General features: G+C 43.0%; 1 protein-coding gene across 1 annotated transcript in view; it reads right to left on the reverse strand.

Moving 5' to 3' along the window:
• The window catches only part of SYT3 (synaptotagmin 3), a 320,686-nt gene that overhangs the window by 282,047 nt on the left and 22,314 nt on the right, over positions 1–16,325 (reverse strand). Inside the window, exons 3-4 of the mRNA XM_086930105.1 lie at positions 15,010–15,074; positions 9,334–9,503 (exon numbers count right to left, since the gene is read on the reverse strand). Coding sequence (XP_086786231.1) covers positions 9,334–9,490 — 157 coding nt within the window. The 5' untranslated portion in view covers positions 9,491–9,503; positions 15,010–15,074. The remainder of the gene's footprint in view (positions 1–9,333; positions 9,504–15,009; positions 15,075–16,325) is intronic.

Genomic DNA, 16,325 nt, shown 5'->3' on the forward strand with positions numbered 1-16,325 from the left:
AGAGGTTTATTTAGGGTTGGCTTGTGGCTCACCCTGACACTGACTGTGGTTGCTTCTTGACCAGGCCTAACACCCAAGTCAATCAACAATCCAATTTCTTACAGTGACAGAATTAACTGTAGACCAAAGGCACATGGATTCGAATGCAAGACACTGTATTCCCTTGTCAAACTGTCTGCGAATTCAGATTTAGTAAAAGGTCTCCTTCATTGTAACTACACACAGCACACATATTGACTCAAACAATACAATATATAGACTCTAAGATCAGTTAGAAGTGCAAGTTAAATGATAGGTGACCACCATATAACCACAAATTAATTATTAACTGCAGACTTCAGTTTGAGAGTAATTTACAAAGACCACTATAAGACTGAAACCCACCATTTGCAGAGAACCGCTCTACATGAGTGTTCCCAACGCATACAAGATCGCATGGAAATAGTGAAGAGTTTGCAGTCCTAATGCCATGCAACACAGTATAGCATTTCCTTCATTCCAAAATATTTAGGGAGAGGGTGAAGGCACTGAGAAATATAGAATGAAGGTAGGACTCCTTGACATGCACCTATTATTAAATCTATATCTATATATACTAACTAGCAGCCCGTCCCGACGTTGTCCGGGTATGAATTGCTGCCGGCCAGTAGTATATTGTTTTGTAGGATTTCGTTTTGATAGCATTTCTTATCTGTGACAGGCCTGTGAAACGCTCCGATTCACAGTGCACTGCTGATGCACTTAAGAGTGCGCGTTCAGTAGTGTGTGGACCGGAGTTTCCCTACTTTATTTTTCTTGCAATATTATATAGAGCGAACTCGACAACATCGCATGAGTACAATTTACATTACAGAAGAACACATTCATTTGTGGTAGTCACGGGGAGAAAAAGTGATTTGCCTGGAATCACAGGATGTTGAGCTGATGCCGAGATTCGAACGTAGCTCCCCAGCTCTAAAGTTCGCAATTCTAGAACTTGTGGCAGGAGGTGTGTCTAAAAGTGTATGTCGGTGCTGGCCATCAATGAGAGAGACCTGTTCATTTTTCAAATGGGTGGTGAAAAAATATGAGTATGTTGTTGGGGATGTGGGCCGCCGTGCCACCAACGTACTTACCGGGGGATGGTAAACACCCATTATTCCGCAACTTTCTTTCCACAAACCATCACTCCGCATACTTTCATCACGAAAGTACCATGACTCCGCAATGCCATTATAACGCATGGCATTACATTTTATATGCTTTTACCACGCATACATTTACAACGAAATTCGTTGTAAATGCATGAATGGTAAAAGCATGTTATTTTTTTAATGTTTGGATAAGGTAAGTATGGGTATAGGGGTATATGTTTTGGGGTACTGGGGTACATGTTTTGGGGTACTGAGGTATATGTTTTGGGGTGTTTGGGTATTTTAAGGGTTCAGATATAGTTTTGGGTTATGGGGTACAGGGGTAGTTTTAGGGTTTAGGCATAGGTATGGGTTTTGGGGTACAGGGATATTTTTAGGGTTCAGGGCTAGGTTTGGGTTTTGGGGTATAGGGGTATTTTTAGGGTTCAGGGGTAGGTTTGAGTTTTGGGGTACAGGGGTATTTTAAGGGTTATGGGGTAGGCTTGGGTTTTGGGGTACAGGGGTATTTTTAGGGTTCAGGGCTAAGTTTGGGTTTTGGGGTACAGGGGTCTTTTTAGGGTTCGGGGCTAGGTTTGGGTTTTTGGGTGAAGGGGTATTTTTAGGGTTCAGGGGTAGTTTGGGGTTTTAAGGTACAGGGGTATTTATAGGGTTCAGGGCTAGGTTTGGGTTTTGGGGTACAGGTTTTTTTTCTAGGGTTTTAGGATAGATTTGGGTTTTGGGGTACAGGGTATATTTATAGGGTTAAGATGGGTTAGTGTTTAAGGGTGTTGGGGTATTTTAAGGAGTAAGGGTGGGTTATGATTATGGGGTGCAGGGGTATTTAAAGGGAGCAGGGTGGAATTCGTTTTTAGGGTGTAAAGGGTAATAAAATACAATAATAAATACAAATAATATAAATAATGCAATTTAAAAGAATAAATGTTTTAATTAAATTAAAAAAATGTGTGTATATATATATATATATATATATATATATATATATATATATATATATATATATATATATATATATAAATAAATACACATATATACAAACATATATTTGATGTTTTAATAATGTACTTTTACAATGTATATGACTTTACCACACATGCATTTGCGTTATAATGGCATGCGTGATAAAGTCTTATGCGTTGCAAAAGTTTTAGAAATGATGTCTTTGCGGAGTAATAGTCCTGCGTTATAAAAACTGCGGAGTGATGGTATGCGGGATGTTGGTTTGCGGAATATCATCACATATTCCCGGGGGAGGGATAGTCCTTTTCTTGCTATTTCCGTGGAGGCAGGCCTTGTGTCTGGATGTGCGTGGCGCGAGGCCTGTGCGCAAAAGAAGTGGAAAATCTCCAGTGTGCGCTTCAGGCGTCACCGGAAGTTAAGGCGAGATTACATTTCCTGCACAATGGACCCTGTTTGCGCTCCTTCCGGCCCTTGGGAATAGCGCCATGCCTGACCTCCATACAGTAAAGCAGGTGCACGTCACTGGGAGCGCGGGGCAAGCGTACCCGGAGCTGGAATGTACAGAACCTGGGAAGAAAAAACAATGAAATATTGGGCACAACACTCGCTTTTTTTTTCTCCGTAATCCCGCGCCCCGCCTCAGGGAGTCCGTTACGGCTAGTAAGTCGGTCTCGTGCTGAGCCCGGTCGGAACCCTGATTGCGAGGGGTCCAAGATGGTATTGGTTTCCAGGTAGCTACTTAGTTGCCTGTTGATGATGCTTTATAGCGTTTTGGCCAGTAATGGGAGCAGGGAAATAGGGCGGCAATTGCCAAGGTCTTGAGGGTTTGCCAGGGTTTTTTTTTAGAATAGGACGAACAAACGCTTCCTTCCAGGCTGTAGGTATAATACCCGATTGGATAGATTGGTTGAATATTTTTTGAATGGCCGTTGCACAACTGTGGGTCAGGAGAGCCATAATTTTGGGAGGGCAAGGGTCTATGGGGGAGCCTGATTTGGCCACGCCTAGTGCTTTAGTTATCTCTTCAAGTGAGGCAGGAGCAAAACAATCAAGAGAGCAGTCTGTCATTTTTATGGATCTTTCAGGACAGGACAGGGCTCGCAGATGTGTTGTGTCTGGTGATGGAAAATTTGAGTAGATGATTGAGATTTTCTCCTGAAAAAAAGCTGCTAGGGAGTCACACAGTTCTTGGGATACCACGGGCGTTTGTTTGCATACTAGGGGTGATGCAAAGTCCCTGACGATGTCGAAGAGGGCTTTAGAGGAGTTGCTGGAACTCTCAATTTGACTCAGAATATACAGGCATCTCGCTGACTTTAAATTCCAGTGATAAGCGGCCAGAGCTAGTTTGTATATCTGTCTGTTCTGAGAGGACTTGCTCGCTCGCCAACGTCTCTTTAGTTTGCAGGAAGATTTTTCCTGCCTTCATTCTGTAGAGTACCATTGTGCTGAGCTTCGGTTAGGGACTGATCTAGGATTGTTACTTATAGGGTTAGTCATGTCTAAGACTTTCCCAAATGCCTTGTTAAAGGAGGCCAGCATATTAGATACGTCTTGATCATTTGTTTGGGGTTCCACAAGGAACACTTTATTGAAGGCCTCAAGCGTAAGCTTACGCCAGGGTCTGCAGGTTGATTGTTTCCTAATCGCAGTCTGATTGGTAGATTTTGAGCCGATGTTGGGAGTGGAAAACTTAATCATGGAGTGGTCGGTCCAGGTGAGAGGTCACGGGGAGTCACACATAAGATGGTCAATATTGGAGAAGATTAGGTCCAAGGTGTGAATATAATTATCTAAGACCCAAAAGACTCACGTTGAATTCGGCACCACATTTGGAGTGCAGTTTAATTTTTGAGATGATGGTGGTGCAGTTACATTTCTCCAGTTGATGGATAAGACATAGGCATGCAGAATGGGCCAAAGATGGCCATAGTAAATGACAACCTGTTGGTTCTCGTCCTAGGGGACATGCGCCTGGCCACACCTCAGACTTAGCAGACCAGTCCCCTCCTGAGGCAAGAAGACTGTCATGTACAAGGAAGACACTGGGTGTGGGCACAACATTAGTCAGGGAAGTGGGAGGGCAGGAGGTCGATATCTCGGGCATGAGTTGTATTACTGTTTATGTGCAGTATATGTCCTTCAGGCAGAACACTCTACTTTCTGGATGACCTCTCAAGTCTGTGAAGTTCTTGTGTTGGTGCCGCGCGGTCTTCTGGATTCTTCTCCTTCTATTTAAGAGGAATCTATGCCATGCCATATGCTTTCAGCAAAGCATTCAGAAGGACAATGGACAAGACCAGCTATGAGCTTCAGGTAAACGAGGATTCTGGGGGTTAGAGGCTCTTTTGCATGTAATGAGCTGAGGAAGCCTCACATAGTTCATGTGATGATTTCCAGACTTGTGATCATGAAAGAGAACGAGCCTAGGAGACAGAGAGTGGATAGAATGGCGGCTGAGATGCATGTGTATGGACCCAAGGGATCCGAAGATTGTGCGGAATAGGCTGCGCCAGAGAGTGCAATCCTCAGAGTGAAAGACTTTGCGGAAAAGACATCAGCATGGTGCAAGACACGGAGTGTGAAACTTTGCTACTCATTAGAGTGCAAGACACGGAGAGTGCACAGCTTTTTGGAACAGGTGTCAGCAGAGTGGATTGTGAGACTTGCTTGAATGTACTGGTTGAGTACAAGAGATTGTTGCTTTTGATGCAGACTTTGTTCAGTGAAGAGGAGAATGACCACCTGGGAGCACAGTATGGGCATGCAGTGGGTCGATCCTGTGACGCTAAGGGGGGAATGTTTTGTCAGGAGGCTGAAGGTAAATCCTGTTTTTCCATATGAACGCAAATGTCATTCTGCTTCTCCTCTCAACCAGGCTCAACCAGGCCCCATAGTTCTCCACTGTGGGTGGATCGAATCGAGAGCACGGTACAGGGTGAAGAAACAGGACTCATCAATATGCTGACTATCCCACACGCCTTTCTTAATGTGTGAAATGTCCCGTAAAGTCGAACTCTCCAGGTGAAACATATTACCCTGGTTGGAGCTCAAGAACAAGTGTAAGCAGACAGATTCTATGCATCGATACAAACAGCCCTTGACAATCCTACTCACCATCCCACCCGGGCGCCCAAACGCCCATACAGATTGAATTTCACTGCCACAATTATTGTTGCCCTTAAAGTGACTGCACCCTCAAAGGAGCTCTTTGGAAACACAGGTCTTCCAAACCACTAGTAAGGTTGATGGTGGTTCCATTTTGAGAAACGTCTGCTTAGTACACCTGGTATTTAATGCCTGACACAAATCTAAATAATACTTACAATACATGGCTATGCTCTGAATACCTAAGGAATCACAAGGTACCCGTGAGAGCGAAGAAACCTGGCTTTAATACTTTAAAAAAGAAAAATAACCCCAGAAGACCCGGTGAAAGCTGGCCTGCTCCACTGTTCCTAACAAAGATGGCCGCCAAGACAAGCAGACTAGTGCAATGAAGAAAGGACACAAAAGAAGGCTGTATTTACTTGTGCGGAAAGTAAAAACCTACTGACCAAACACCCTCCTCAATGCTGGAGGGATGCTTAAAGACTATTTATAAAAGCCACATTTGGGCTTAGATTTACCCAACGAAGATGGCAAACCTAGCTTGCGTATGTCTGATCAGCAAATGACTTTCATCATCTGGGCCACCAATGAGATGAGGAACTTGAATTATTTCTTGAGATTGCGTCAGAACATTCCCCTGACCCGTGCAGTAGTGGATTGGCTCATAGGGAGGTTGAGAAAATGGCCAACACGCCCAAATCTCAAAGGTCAGAGGGCAAGACTAGCTGTCAAAGGCTACCTTTGAACATACCATTGTCCTCTCTATAACTGATTCATGCAATCTCTGCACAATGCCTAACGCAGATAGCTGTGGCAAGGCATCAGTTTATAACTAAAGGGTGGCTGAGTTGTGAATTCTTTTTCCTGAAATTTACAGAATTTTCCATAAAAACACGCATTGCATGAAATGTGCTTGGCTGGTAGCTCGTGAAAATGTCATTCAACGGGGTACCTTGGAAAAAAAGGTCCTACGAGATATTTGCATAATACTGTAACAAGGAGAAAATATCTCCAGATGGACATGTTCTGCTCCTGTAAATCTCCCGCAGGTGAAAACTGCTTGAAATGTATACGACCAGGAAATGACAACAAAAAAACGTGCAAATTCACATGAGGGAAGTTGGCAAATGTTGCAAGATTCAGCCTACATGGGCGTATTTAAAATTCAGCCAAGGCCTAATCATCATAACAGGGAAATGAGATCCTTCGTTAAAGTAATAGCAATAGTATATACAAGCGCTCCAGACTGCACAGCAGTTGACTCTAACCTCTGACAGATGAATGCATGGTCTGTGTGTGAGTCAACGAGCGCTAGATCAGTCAATCAGAGTCACTTTGGGGACCTCAGGAGTCTTTACACTGTCAAGGCTACGGAATACTTTCTAGGTGTCAAGAAGCAGACAGGACAATATGTGAAGCCTTAAGGAGAAATTAGAAGCATACAATAACATTTAGGAGGGCCTCCTGTCCGTAAGTACGTTGGAATACAAAATCGTCAGGGGAATTAAATTAAACAAACATTAATAATCGAGAAAGCTACAGGTAACTAGAAATGGTGAAGAGTAAAGGTCATTCTAATGGCAATGTAAAGTGTGAGGGAAGAGTTTACATTAATATAAGAAAAATGGAAGAGAATACATTAAGGGAAATGTACAATATGAGGACATTTCCCCTTTCTTAAAGAAAAAAACGAAATAAAAAAAATCAAGGACTATAAAGGTAAATATAAAGGGTAACACGAATAAGAGAATAAAGAAACACATTAAGGAAGGGAAAAGGATTGCAGGGAAGGCTATGGGTGGTCTTTTTCCATTAAGCAAATGGACATTTGTTTTAATAAAATGTAATTCCAAAATTTACGATGACCACTGGAAGGATGCCACTGTACGTTGTATCGATTTCTGTTCTATTATGGACTTGCTGATCTTGCCACACATACCTGTATGTGCTGGCTAATTTGGAAATTTAAACAAAATTGAGGATTTGCTCTAACAATTCAACAATTACTACAAAACATGAGGCCTCTGGTGCAACGCGGTAGCAGTCATTTTTGCAAAGGTTAACAGGTCACCTTTCAGCTGTAAATTCATGTATCAGTTATTAAACTGTGCTAATGGGGTTACGTTTTCGACCACACATTATTAATGTCCCTCCCTGCTTGATGGAAATTTGGCGGGTTTTTGTATACAACATGAAACTAATCGAGATGTATTTAAATGTTATTCCAGCAGCTTTAGAATGAAGATTCATTGTAATCCTTTATTATAAAAATACTGGGCCCGATTCACAGAACTAATTTAAGACAAAATCCTAAACTTACTACTTTTGGTATTCACAGAAGTTAGGATTTTGTCTTAAGTTTGTCTTAAGACAGACTTAAGTTAGGATTTTGTCTTAAGTCTGTCTTAAATTTGTCTTAAGACAAAATCCTAACTTCTGTGAATACCAAAAGTAGTAAGTTTAGGATTTTGTCTTAAGTTAGTTCTGTGAATCGGGCCCAAAGTGCTTGCATATTAGTTCAAATTCATTGAACACCACTGTGTTTTCAGAGCAGCTGTTAAAACAAAAGCGCACACAGATACAGAAAATCACAAGCATTTCAGTTCTGTTTTTTAAAGATTTTATGTTTTTTAATTTACAGTGCCTCCAAGGGAAAAATTTAGATGACACACATGGAGTCTGCAATGCTGTTCTGCTGGATTGCTTATTAATTGACTTGTAGATGCCCATAGTAAGGACACAAAGTATCCACAAACCCGAACACCAAATCTAAAACAAAACAAGCATGTGCTAAAAGAAACGATGGGCACCGTTTATAACAAGCAGAATGCACGTGTAGGCACCTTCTGTGGTGAGGGAAACATGTTTTTTATACAAACTATATATATATTTTTTGTTGTAGTTTTATATAGTGTGCACTCGACCCGAAGGTATTGGAGCGCTTTACATGAGCACCAGTTATATTATACAATCATTTTTGGTTGGCGATGGGAGATTACGTGATTTTCCCAGAATCACAGGATATTCAGCCACATGCATCAAGCTAAAAACCGGTCGCAAACGGGCAGATTCTCAGAATCTGCCTCTTTGCGACCGGTATTTTTGCATTTGGGATGCATCATCCCAAATGCAAAAATCGCAATTTAAGGAATCTCTAAATTGAGATTCCTTAAATTGCGATTGCATTGAAGGAATCCCAAATTGAGATTCCTTAAATGCAATGCATCAAAGTAAAAAAAATAGCGATTTCGCTAATAGGAGTAGCAAATTACCATGAAGTTGAACTTCATGGTATTTTGCAAAAACTTAGAAAAATGCACTTTTGTGCATTTTTCAAAGTTTCACGTCGAGCACACACATGACCTTAGGGCATGTGTGTGCGCAACATATGTGCACAGATCAATTTCAGGGGGTGCAACAGGGTGTCGTTTTGACACCCTGGCACCCTCGAAATTGCATTATCAATTTGCGAATCTCTAATTGAGAATCGCAAATTGAGAATGTCTTCCCACTCATTCCTATGGCCCATAGGAATGAATGGGGAGGTATTCCTTAATTGTGATTCGCAATTTGCGAGTCGCAATTAAGGAATGTTTAGAAATCGCTATTTTTTAAGCGATTTCTACATGCATAGGCTTTTGCGATTCCTTAATTGCGATTCCTTAAAAATCGCAATTAAGGAATCGCAAAAGCCAACATTGATGCATGTGCCTGATTGAGCCGACGCCGATACTCGAACCTGGTTCCCCAGCTCCAAAGACAACAGGGCTGGCCTCTACGCCACATCCTACTGATATGGGAGCTAAAATAACGTCTTTATATTTCCTTATAAGGACCATTATCATTTGGTGAACGGTTTCCAAAGAATCTGCATAATATGTATACTTCCTTTTTTTTAAAATAATTTGCAATTTACTTAGCGTTCGAGTCCCTTTTGCATCGTTGTGTGTATACATTTGGAGAAGGGAGAAAATGCTGCCACTGTTGCATAATTTGGTCTTCATTGGCGCACATTTCCAGTGGCCTTGAGCATGGTTCTAGATGTGTGTAGCTCACCCCCTCCCTCCTCCTCCAGGTCCAGCAATCCGTCTCAGTGCGGCCTGACGGCGGCGTGACCCGGACGTGACCTTACCGTTGTCCGTGGGCCAGGGGCGGCCCTGATTCCGCCTCAGGTCCTCGTATTCGAGGCATTTCTCCTTGTCTTCGTAGTCCTTGACCTTTGCGCAGAGGTCGTGGAGCAGGGAAAAGGCGCTCCGGCAGAGGTGTTCCTCTTCATAATCCCCTGACATCTCTCACCACCATCTGTCAGTCACCGGAAGGAGAGGAAGAGAGCTGCAGTCAGTAGGGGCTCTCAGCGGGATGCAAGCAGGCGCAGAGGAACAGAACTATTAACAGAGCGCAGAGTGAACAATCACAGACACAGGGCGCAGAGACGGGGGCATGCAAAGAGAAACTCAGATACAGGCTCACAGAAAAAGGATTGTAGACAAGGGGCCAGTAAACAGTCATAGGAGCAGTACCACAGACACAGAGCACCAGAAGCAGAACTGCAGGCGTAGGACCACAGGCACATGATCACAGGAACAGAAACACAGACACAGGGCCAGATATTCAGACTCAGAGGTAAAGAACACAAAGCCACAGATGTAGAGACCAAAAAGGCCAGGTTCAGAGAGACACAGTGACAGAACCGCAGGCACAGGGCCACACACTGGGGCTCACTGGAACAGTGACATAGACCAGGTACCAGAGATACAGACACAGTGTTGCAGATACATAGGCAGCCACGGTTTCAAAGACACAGGCATAGAACCACGGTCACAGGGCTACAGAAAGAGAGCTACAAACACTGAGTCAAGGGTAAAGTCAAAGGTAAAGAATCACTGACAAAGGGCCAGGGAGGCAGCTCTACAGAAATAGGAGTCACAGGAACAGGACCACAGTCGGTGGTCCACAGACACAAAGTCACTGGAAAACAACCGCAGCCAAAGCACCAGAGATATAGGGTCAAGGAAACCAAAATGCAGGCACAGGACCAAGCACATAGTCCGAGAAACATAACTGCTGGCACTTGTTCTCAGGACCAGAATTGCAGACACAAGGCCACAGATAGAGAATCACAGGATCAGAACCACCGGCACAAGACCACAGAAACAGACACAAGACCACCGACACGGGGTAAATGGAAGAGAGTCTCAGACAAAGGACCACAAGCACAAGACCGAAGACCATAGCCACAGGTTCAAAGGAACAGAATGGCAGACACAGATTCACAAACACAGTGTCACAGTAACAGAACAACAGGCACACATTTAAAGAAATAGATCTGCCAACAAATAGCAAAAGATGAAACTACGGAACCACAGACACATAGTCACAGGAACAGAACCAAAGAAAAGCGATCTGGAGTACAGAACCGCAGACACTAAATCACAGGTACAGAGTTACAGAAGCAAAACCACAGTCACAGGGCCACAGGAACACAACCACATGCACAGGTTCACAGGAACTGAATTTCAGACATGGTGCCAAAGGGACAGGTGTAGAACCACAGAAACAGGGTCACAGGAAGACAGCTACAGGCACTGAGTCAATGGTAAAGAATCACAAACACAGGGCCACAGAGACAGAACCACAGAGATGGGGTCACATGAACAGAAACACAGACATAGGGTTACAGAAACGCAGACAGAGGAACAGAGGCCCAAGGCCATGGAAAAAGGCTGCAGACATAGGACTACATATACAGAGCCAAGGGAAAACATTGGAGTCACAGGATCACAGACACAAGGCCGAAGGTACAGAAATGCAGACACAGGACCAAAGAGACAGTCACAGAAGCATAAATACAGCCACATGTTCAAAGCAACAGAACTGCAGACATAGGGTCTCAGATGCAGAGTCAAAGGAATAGATTCCCAGACACGGCGTCAAGGGAATAGAACCTCAAACAAAAGATCTCATATACTGGGTCACAGGAGAAGAACGGCAACCATTAGACGAGGGACCACAGATGCAGGGTCATGGGAACAGAAATCCAGACATAGGACAACAGACACACTGTCAATCTAACAGCACAGCAGGCAAAGGTTTGTAGAACTGCAACTGCATAAAGAGGGGCAGAGACATAGGGTTACCAGAACAAAATCACAAACACACAGTCAAAGATAAACAATCACAGACTCAGGGCCACAGAAACACAGCCACAGAGGTAGTAGGAACAGAAACCCAGACACTGGATCACCAATACAGAGTCACAGGATGAGAATCACAGACCTAGGACCTCAGCCACAGGGTCAAGGGATCAGAGTCACAGACTTAGGCCCACAGGCACAAGGTTACTGGCACAGCACTACAGACACAGGCTTATATGCACAGAAATGTAGATAGAGTCACAGATACAGGTATACCACTTCAGACAGAGGGTTACAGGAACAGAACCACAATCATGAGGTCAAAAGTAAGGACTAACAGACAGAAGGCTACAGAAACAAAGCCACACAGCCAGGGTCACAGGAACAGAATCCAAGACACAGAACTAGAGAAACAGGGTAATTGAAACAGAATCAAAGATGCAGTACCATCAACACATTGTCATAGGAACAGAAATGCAGACAACTGGCTAAAGACATAGGGCCTGATTTAGGTCTCGGCAGACAGGTCACTCCGTCACAATGGTGACAGATATCCTGTCTGCCGAAATATAAATCCCGTTATATATCCTATGGGATTCATATTTTGGCAGATAGGATATCCAAGTAACACATCCGCCAATATCTAAAGTAGGCTCATACAGTGTAGAACTCGAGATCGATGGTCACCCAAACAAAACTACAAACCTGAAGTCAAAGTTAAAGAATCACAGTCACAGGGCTACAAAGCCACAACCACCACAACCACTGAGTCACAGGAACAGAAATGTAGACAAAAAACACAGGTCATATTAACATAATGACAGGCAAAGGACCTCAGACAGGCACAGAAACAGAACTGCTGACGTGGAACCAAAGACACAGGCATAGAGCCAAAAGGCAGGGCCATGGTCAAAAGGTGACAAAAATAGAAGTGTAGACACAAGGAATAGAAACATTCTCACAGGAACAGACCAAGCTGTAGGCAGGAAGTCAACAACCCAGATATAGAACCACAGGCATAAAGTCACAGTTATGGACCAGAAATATGCCAAATAAGTAGGGTCAATGGCAGAGAATCAAATGCAAGAACCGCCATAGACAATAAGGCAGACACAGCTACAGAAACACAATCACAGATCTAGAACCACAGGGAGAGGGTCACATGCACCGAGTCATGGGTGGGAACTCACAGACACCGGCCAGAGACAAATACAGAGACACACACACATGGACAGGGTGACAGGCAAAGGGTGGCCATAGATATAGGGTAAAAGGCAGTGGGTACAGATATAGAATCAAAGGCACTGGACTCCTGAGAACTTTGAGTGCAGCCCTATATTGCTTTAGATCTGTAACCTTGTTTCTGCACGGGGCTGGAGAAACAAGGTTACAGATCTAAACCAATATAGAGCTGCAGAAAAAGGTCAAAGATACCAACCTGTAGACATAGAGACAAATATACATAGGCAAAGGCTGAGAGACAGAATGCAAGGTTACGTAAGTGTGCTATATGTGCAGGACCCTAGAATCATCACCAGAGACACAGGGTCCCAAGTGCCGACCCACAGAGACCAAGAGTAAAAGATAGAGTCATTAAGGTCAAGAACCAAAGAAACATGGCTACAGAGACAGTGTAACAGATTGTGCTACAGGCAGTCACAGGTGCAGAACCACATACAGAGGGCAAAATACATAGGTATAGACCCATACATACAGGGCTAGAGAGGCAACGTGGTAGAGGTTGCACAAGAAAAAAGAGCCACAGGTACAGAACCAGAGAGGGCAAAATTCACCAATACTGACCCTCAAACACAGGTGTATAGATGCAGTGTGAAAGAGATTGTGCAACAGAAAAGCAGGCAAAGGGCAAAATACACATGTACAGACCCACCGACACACAGGGCATCAAAGACAATGTGACAGAGGTCGTGCCAAAGAATAATGGATTCCCGATGTGTAGAGGATCTTCAGATGTTTATTTGTAGATAGTTACAGGTCATACAGTTAAGTCGAGTACAAAACCCCACCAGGAGCACCCAGCATGCTGCTCAGCCCTTCTCAACTGACACTTCTGACTCCCAAAATTCTGTAACACATCATCCATGGAACATTCCCTGGCAGAGCATAAATTGACATGAATAACATCAAAGCCAGGATATTACATAGCCCCTGTCCTTCTATATAAAAAACAATAATGAAAGAAACACAAACAGAAAAACCAAGATAGACGATAGACAAAAAGGAAATCAGAAACATCACAAACCAAAAAGAGCAGAGAGCAACAAAGAGAGAACACGAAGACATATGTAAGAAAAATAGAGAAGCAACAGGTGAGGAAAACAGATAAAAGTCAACCATCCTCCTTTCTAACATAACAGAAAAGAAAAGAGAAAGCACCAATAACTACCTCAAGACATAATTGCTGGCCAGGCAGGAATAAAAGGAGACAAGTAATAGCACAACACAATAACCACAAAACAACGACCAGGCACTAACAAAGAGAAAAAGAAAAAACCTCAAACTGACAAAAAAAATACATAACAGTAAGAGAAAGACAGAGAAAACTAACAACAAGAATACAATCCAGGATCCACAGACGACACCCCAAAAAAATGTCAGGAGGACCACTGAATAGTAAAAGGAAATTGTGAGAGAAAATTAAAATAAGATCACTCAAACTACCCGTTAAAATAGAAATTTCAATATAATAAAAACATGACATTGCAGTCACAGTGTCATAGGGACGCAGATGTAGGACCAGACGGACAATATGCTCATAGGACCAGAGGTCAAAGGGTACATGCCCAGTCACAGAACCACATAAAGAGCATGGGACACAGGTACAAGATTACACACAGCACAGGTATCCACAGGACAACAAACTGATGGTCTCAGACACAATCACAAAGCCACAGACAGAATCATGTAAAAACAAAGAGATGCATGGATAGATATACAGTTCAACACTGTCACACAAGCAAGGCATATGAACGTAACCCCTGGAGCAGAGTTTCAGGTGCAGCCTCATAATACAGGCACAAACAAAAGGCTGGGTAAACTGTGTACTCCAAGGAATACAAACACAGTCACTGCTTCATAGATATAGTCTGGGCCACAGGTGTAGCCCCAGGACACAGGCAGAAACGCAAAGCTACTTGCACTGTACACATACATTAGTACAGTTACATTTGCAACTTCGTAAATGCAACCAATGGCACAGTGCCATGAATACAAACAGAAAGCAGGTGTGAAGAGCTACAGGTACACTTGAAAGATGCACACAGACACAAACCCACATACTCAAGGCCCAATTAAATAACATAGGAACAGACACACAAAGAAACTAGAGGCATCACACAGTGTGACAGACATAGTCAAGAGGCCACATGCACTTTCATATGCCCGCAGGTATAGTTACAGGACCACAGACACTGAATCACACGTGGGATAACACGGAGCAATCGGCCCAGGCATAAGAGCACAGAAACTGGACCAATGTTGCAAACATACAAGCCATGGGTATAACAGAGATAATCGAACATTACATTTACGGATATGCCGCCACATGAACTGCACACCTCCAGTTTCCGCACACATGATCTTTCTAAACAGACTGCTGGATGGAAGCTTATCATTATCATTATGAGTGTGTTAAGATGTTGGTCTTTACCTACCCAGACCAGCAGCCTTACTCCAATACACATTCCCGTGCTCCCTGCGCTCCTCTGCGGTCCCCACTCTGGAAAACAAAATGGACGCCAAGGCATTAGAGTAGGAGAGCTGCTGTGGGAAGCTTCAATGGTGGATGGAGTCTGACTCCCACCATCTCTCAGGACACAATCCTTCAACTGATGCCTAAGGGCTGAGTAGGGTAAGGTAGTACGGCATATATTACAAAACAAATAGTTTTGAGGAACTTAAGGGAAGTTCAGTAGCTGATCCAGGAATGGAATGAGGGGCTTAAGGAGGTTGGGAAATTGTACACTTTGGGTTTTAATGAGTAATCAAGAAAGAAGCCATGGATGGCCCATCATATCCTTTGCTGGCCACCTCCTCCTTCTATTTCAAGGGAAGGAAGAAAGGGGGTTTACTACCAGAATACAGAGGTTTTTAATATTGTGCTACAAAGATATCATAGCCAGAATATCAACTACTAAAATATAGTGAAGGCAGGTATATACAGGTACGTATATGTTTTAACTACACACATTCACCTTTACCTAAAAACTTACAGTTAAAGTGCAGGTATGGTTATAAATTAAACTGAAAAGAAAAACACTAAAATGTGCAAGTTATGGTTAGGGCTACCATCCATAAGTGGCACAACAGCAAACTACATGTCGCACACCAACTACACTGCTCATGCTCATTGCTCATGCCCTCACCATTAATTAGAGAGAAGCACTTACAAACCTTATAAATAAGCTTATACATAAAATGACATATCACATCATGCTTGCCCATTAGAAACGGGTGATTATGGAATTTAAAAAAAACTTTAGCATGTCTGATTTCATCTGGTAAGTTACAGTAAGTTTTATGCAGGTGGGTCAATTGGGAGCAAATATCAAGGGGAGGGTTACAAAATCTTTCATATGGTAATGCCTTTTTGCAGATGTACATTAAATTTAGCAGGTCCTTTTGTTCAACTTAATCTTGATACATTGGGTTTCAGGTAAATTCATTTGGGAAGAGTAGAATTAAATAAAGAGGGCAAAATATGTCCATTTGCAAATACATTTGGCACTATATTTGATCAGTTGTTAGCTAGCTGAAACTGATGCAGGAATGTCAATTTTCAGACAAATCTGACGAAAGAACAAAGTTAAAGACTGGGTCAAAAATTCTTTCTTCAATATCTTTGGTGCTGTATTAACGACCAGTATGACATTTGGCATGTTTACCTTACACATAGGATGCAGTTATGCAAAGGCATCAACAGGGGGCAGAGTTCTGGGGGAGCAAATAGTACTTAATTGCTAATAATATG

This window comes from Lissotriton vulgaris, chromosome 7 (genome assembly GCF_964263255.1).
Source record: "Lissotriton vulgaris chromosome 7, aLisVul1.2, whole genome shotgun sequence".
NCBI lineage: Eukaryota > Metazoa > Chordata > Amphibia > Caudata > Salamandridae > Lissotriton > Lissotriton vulgaris.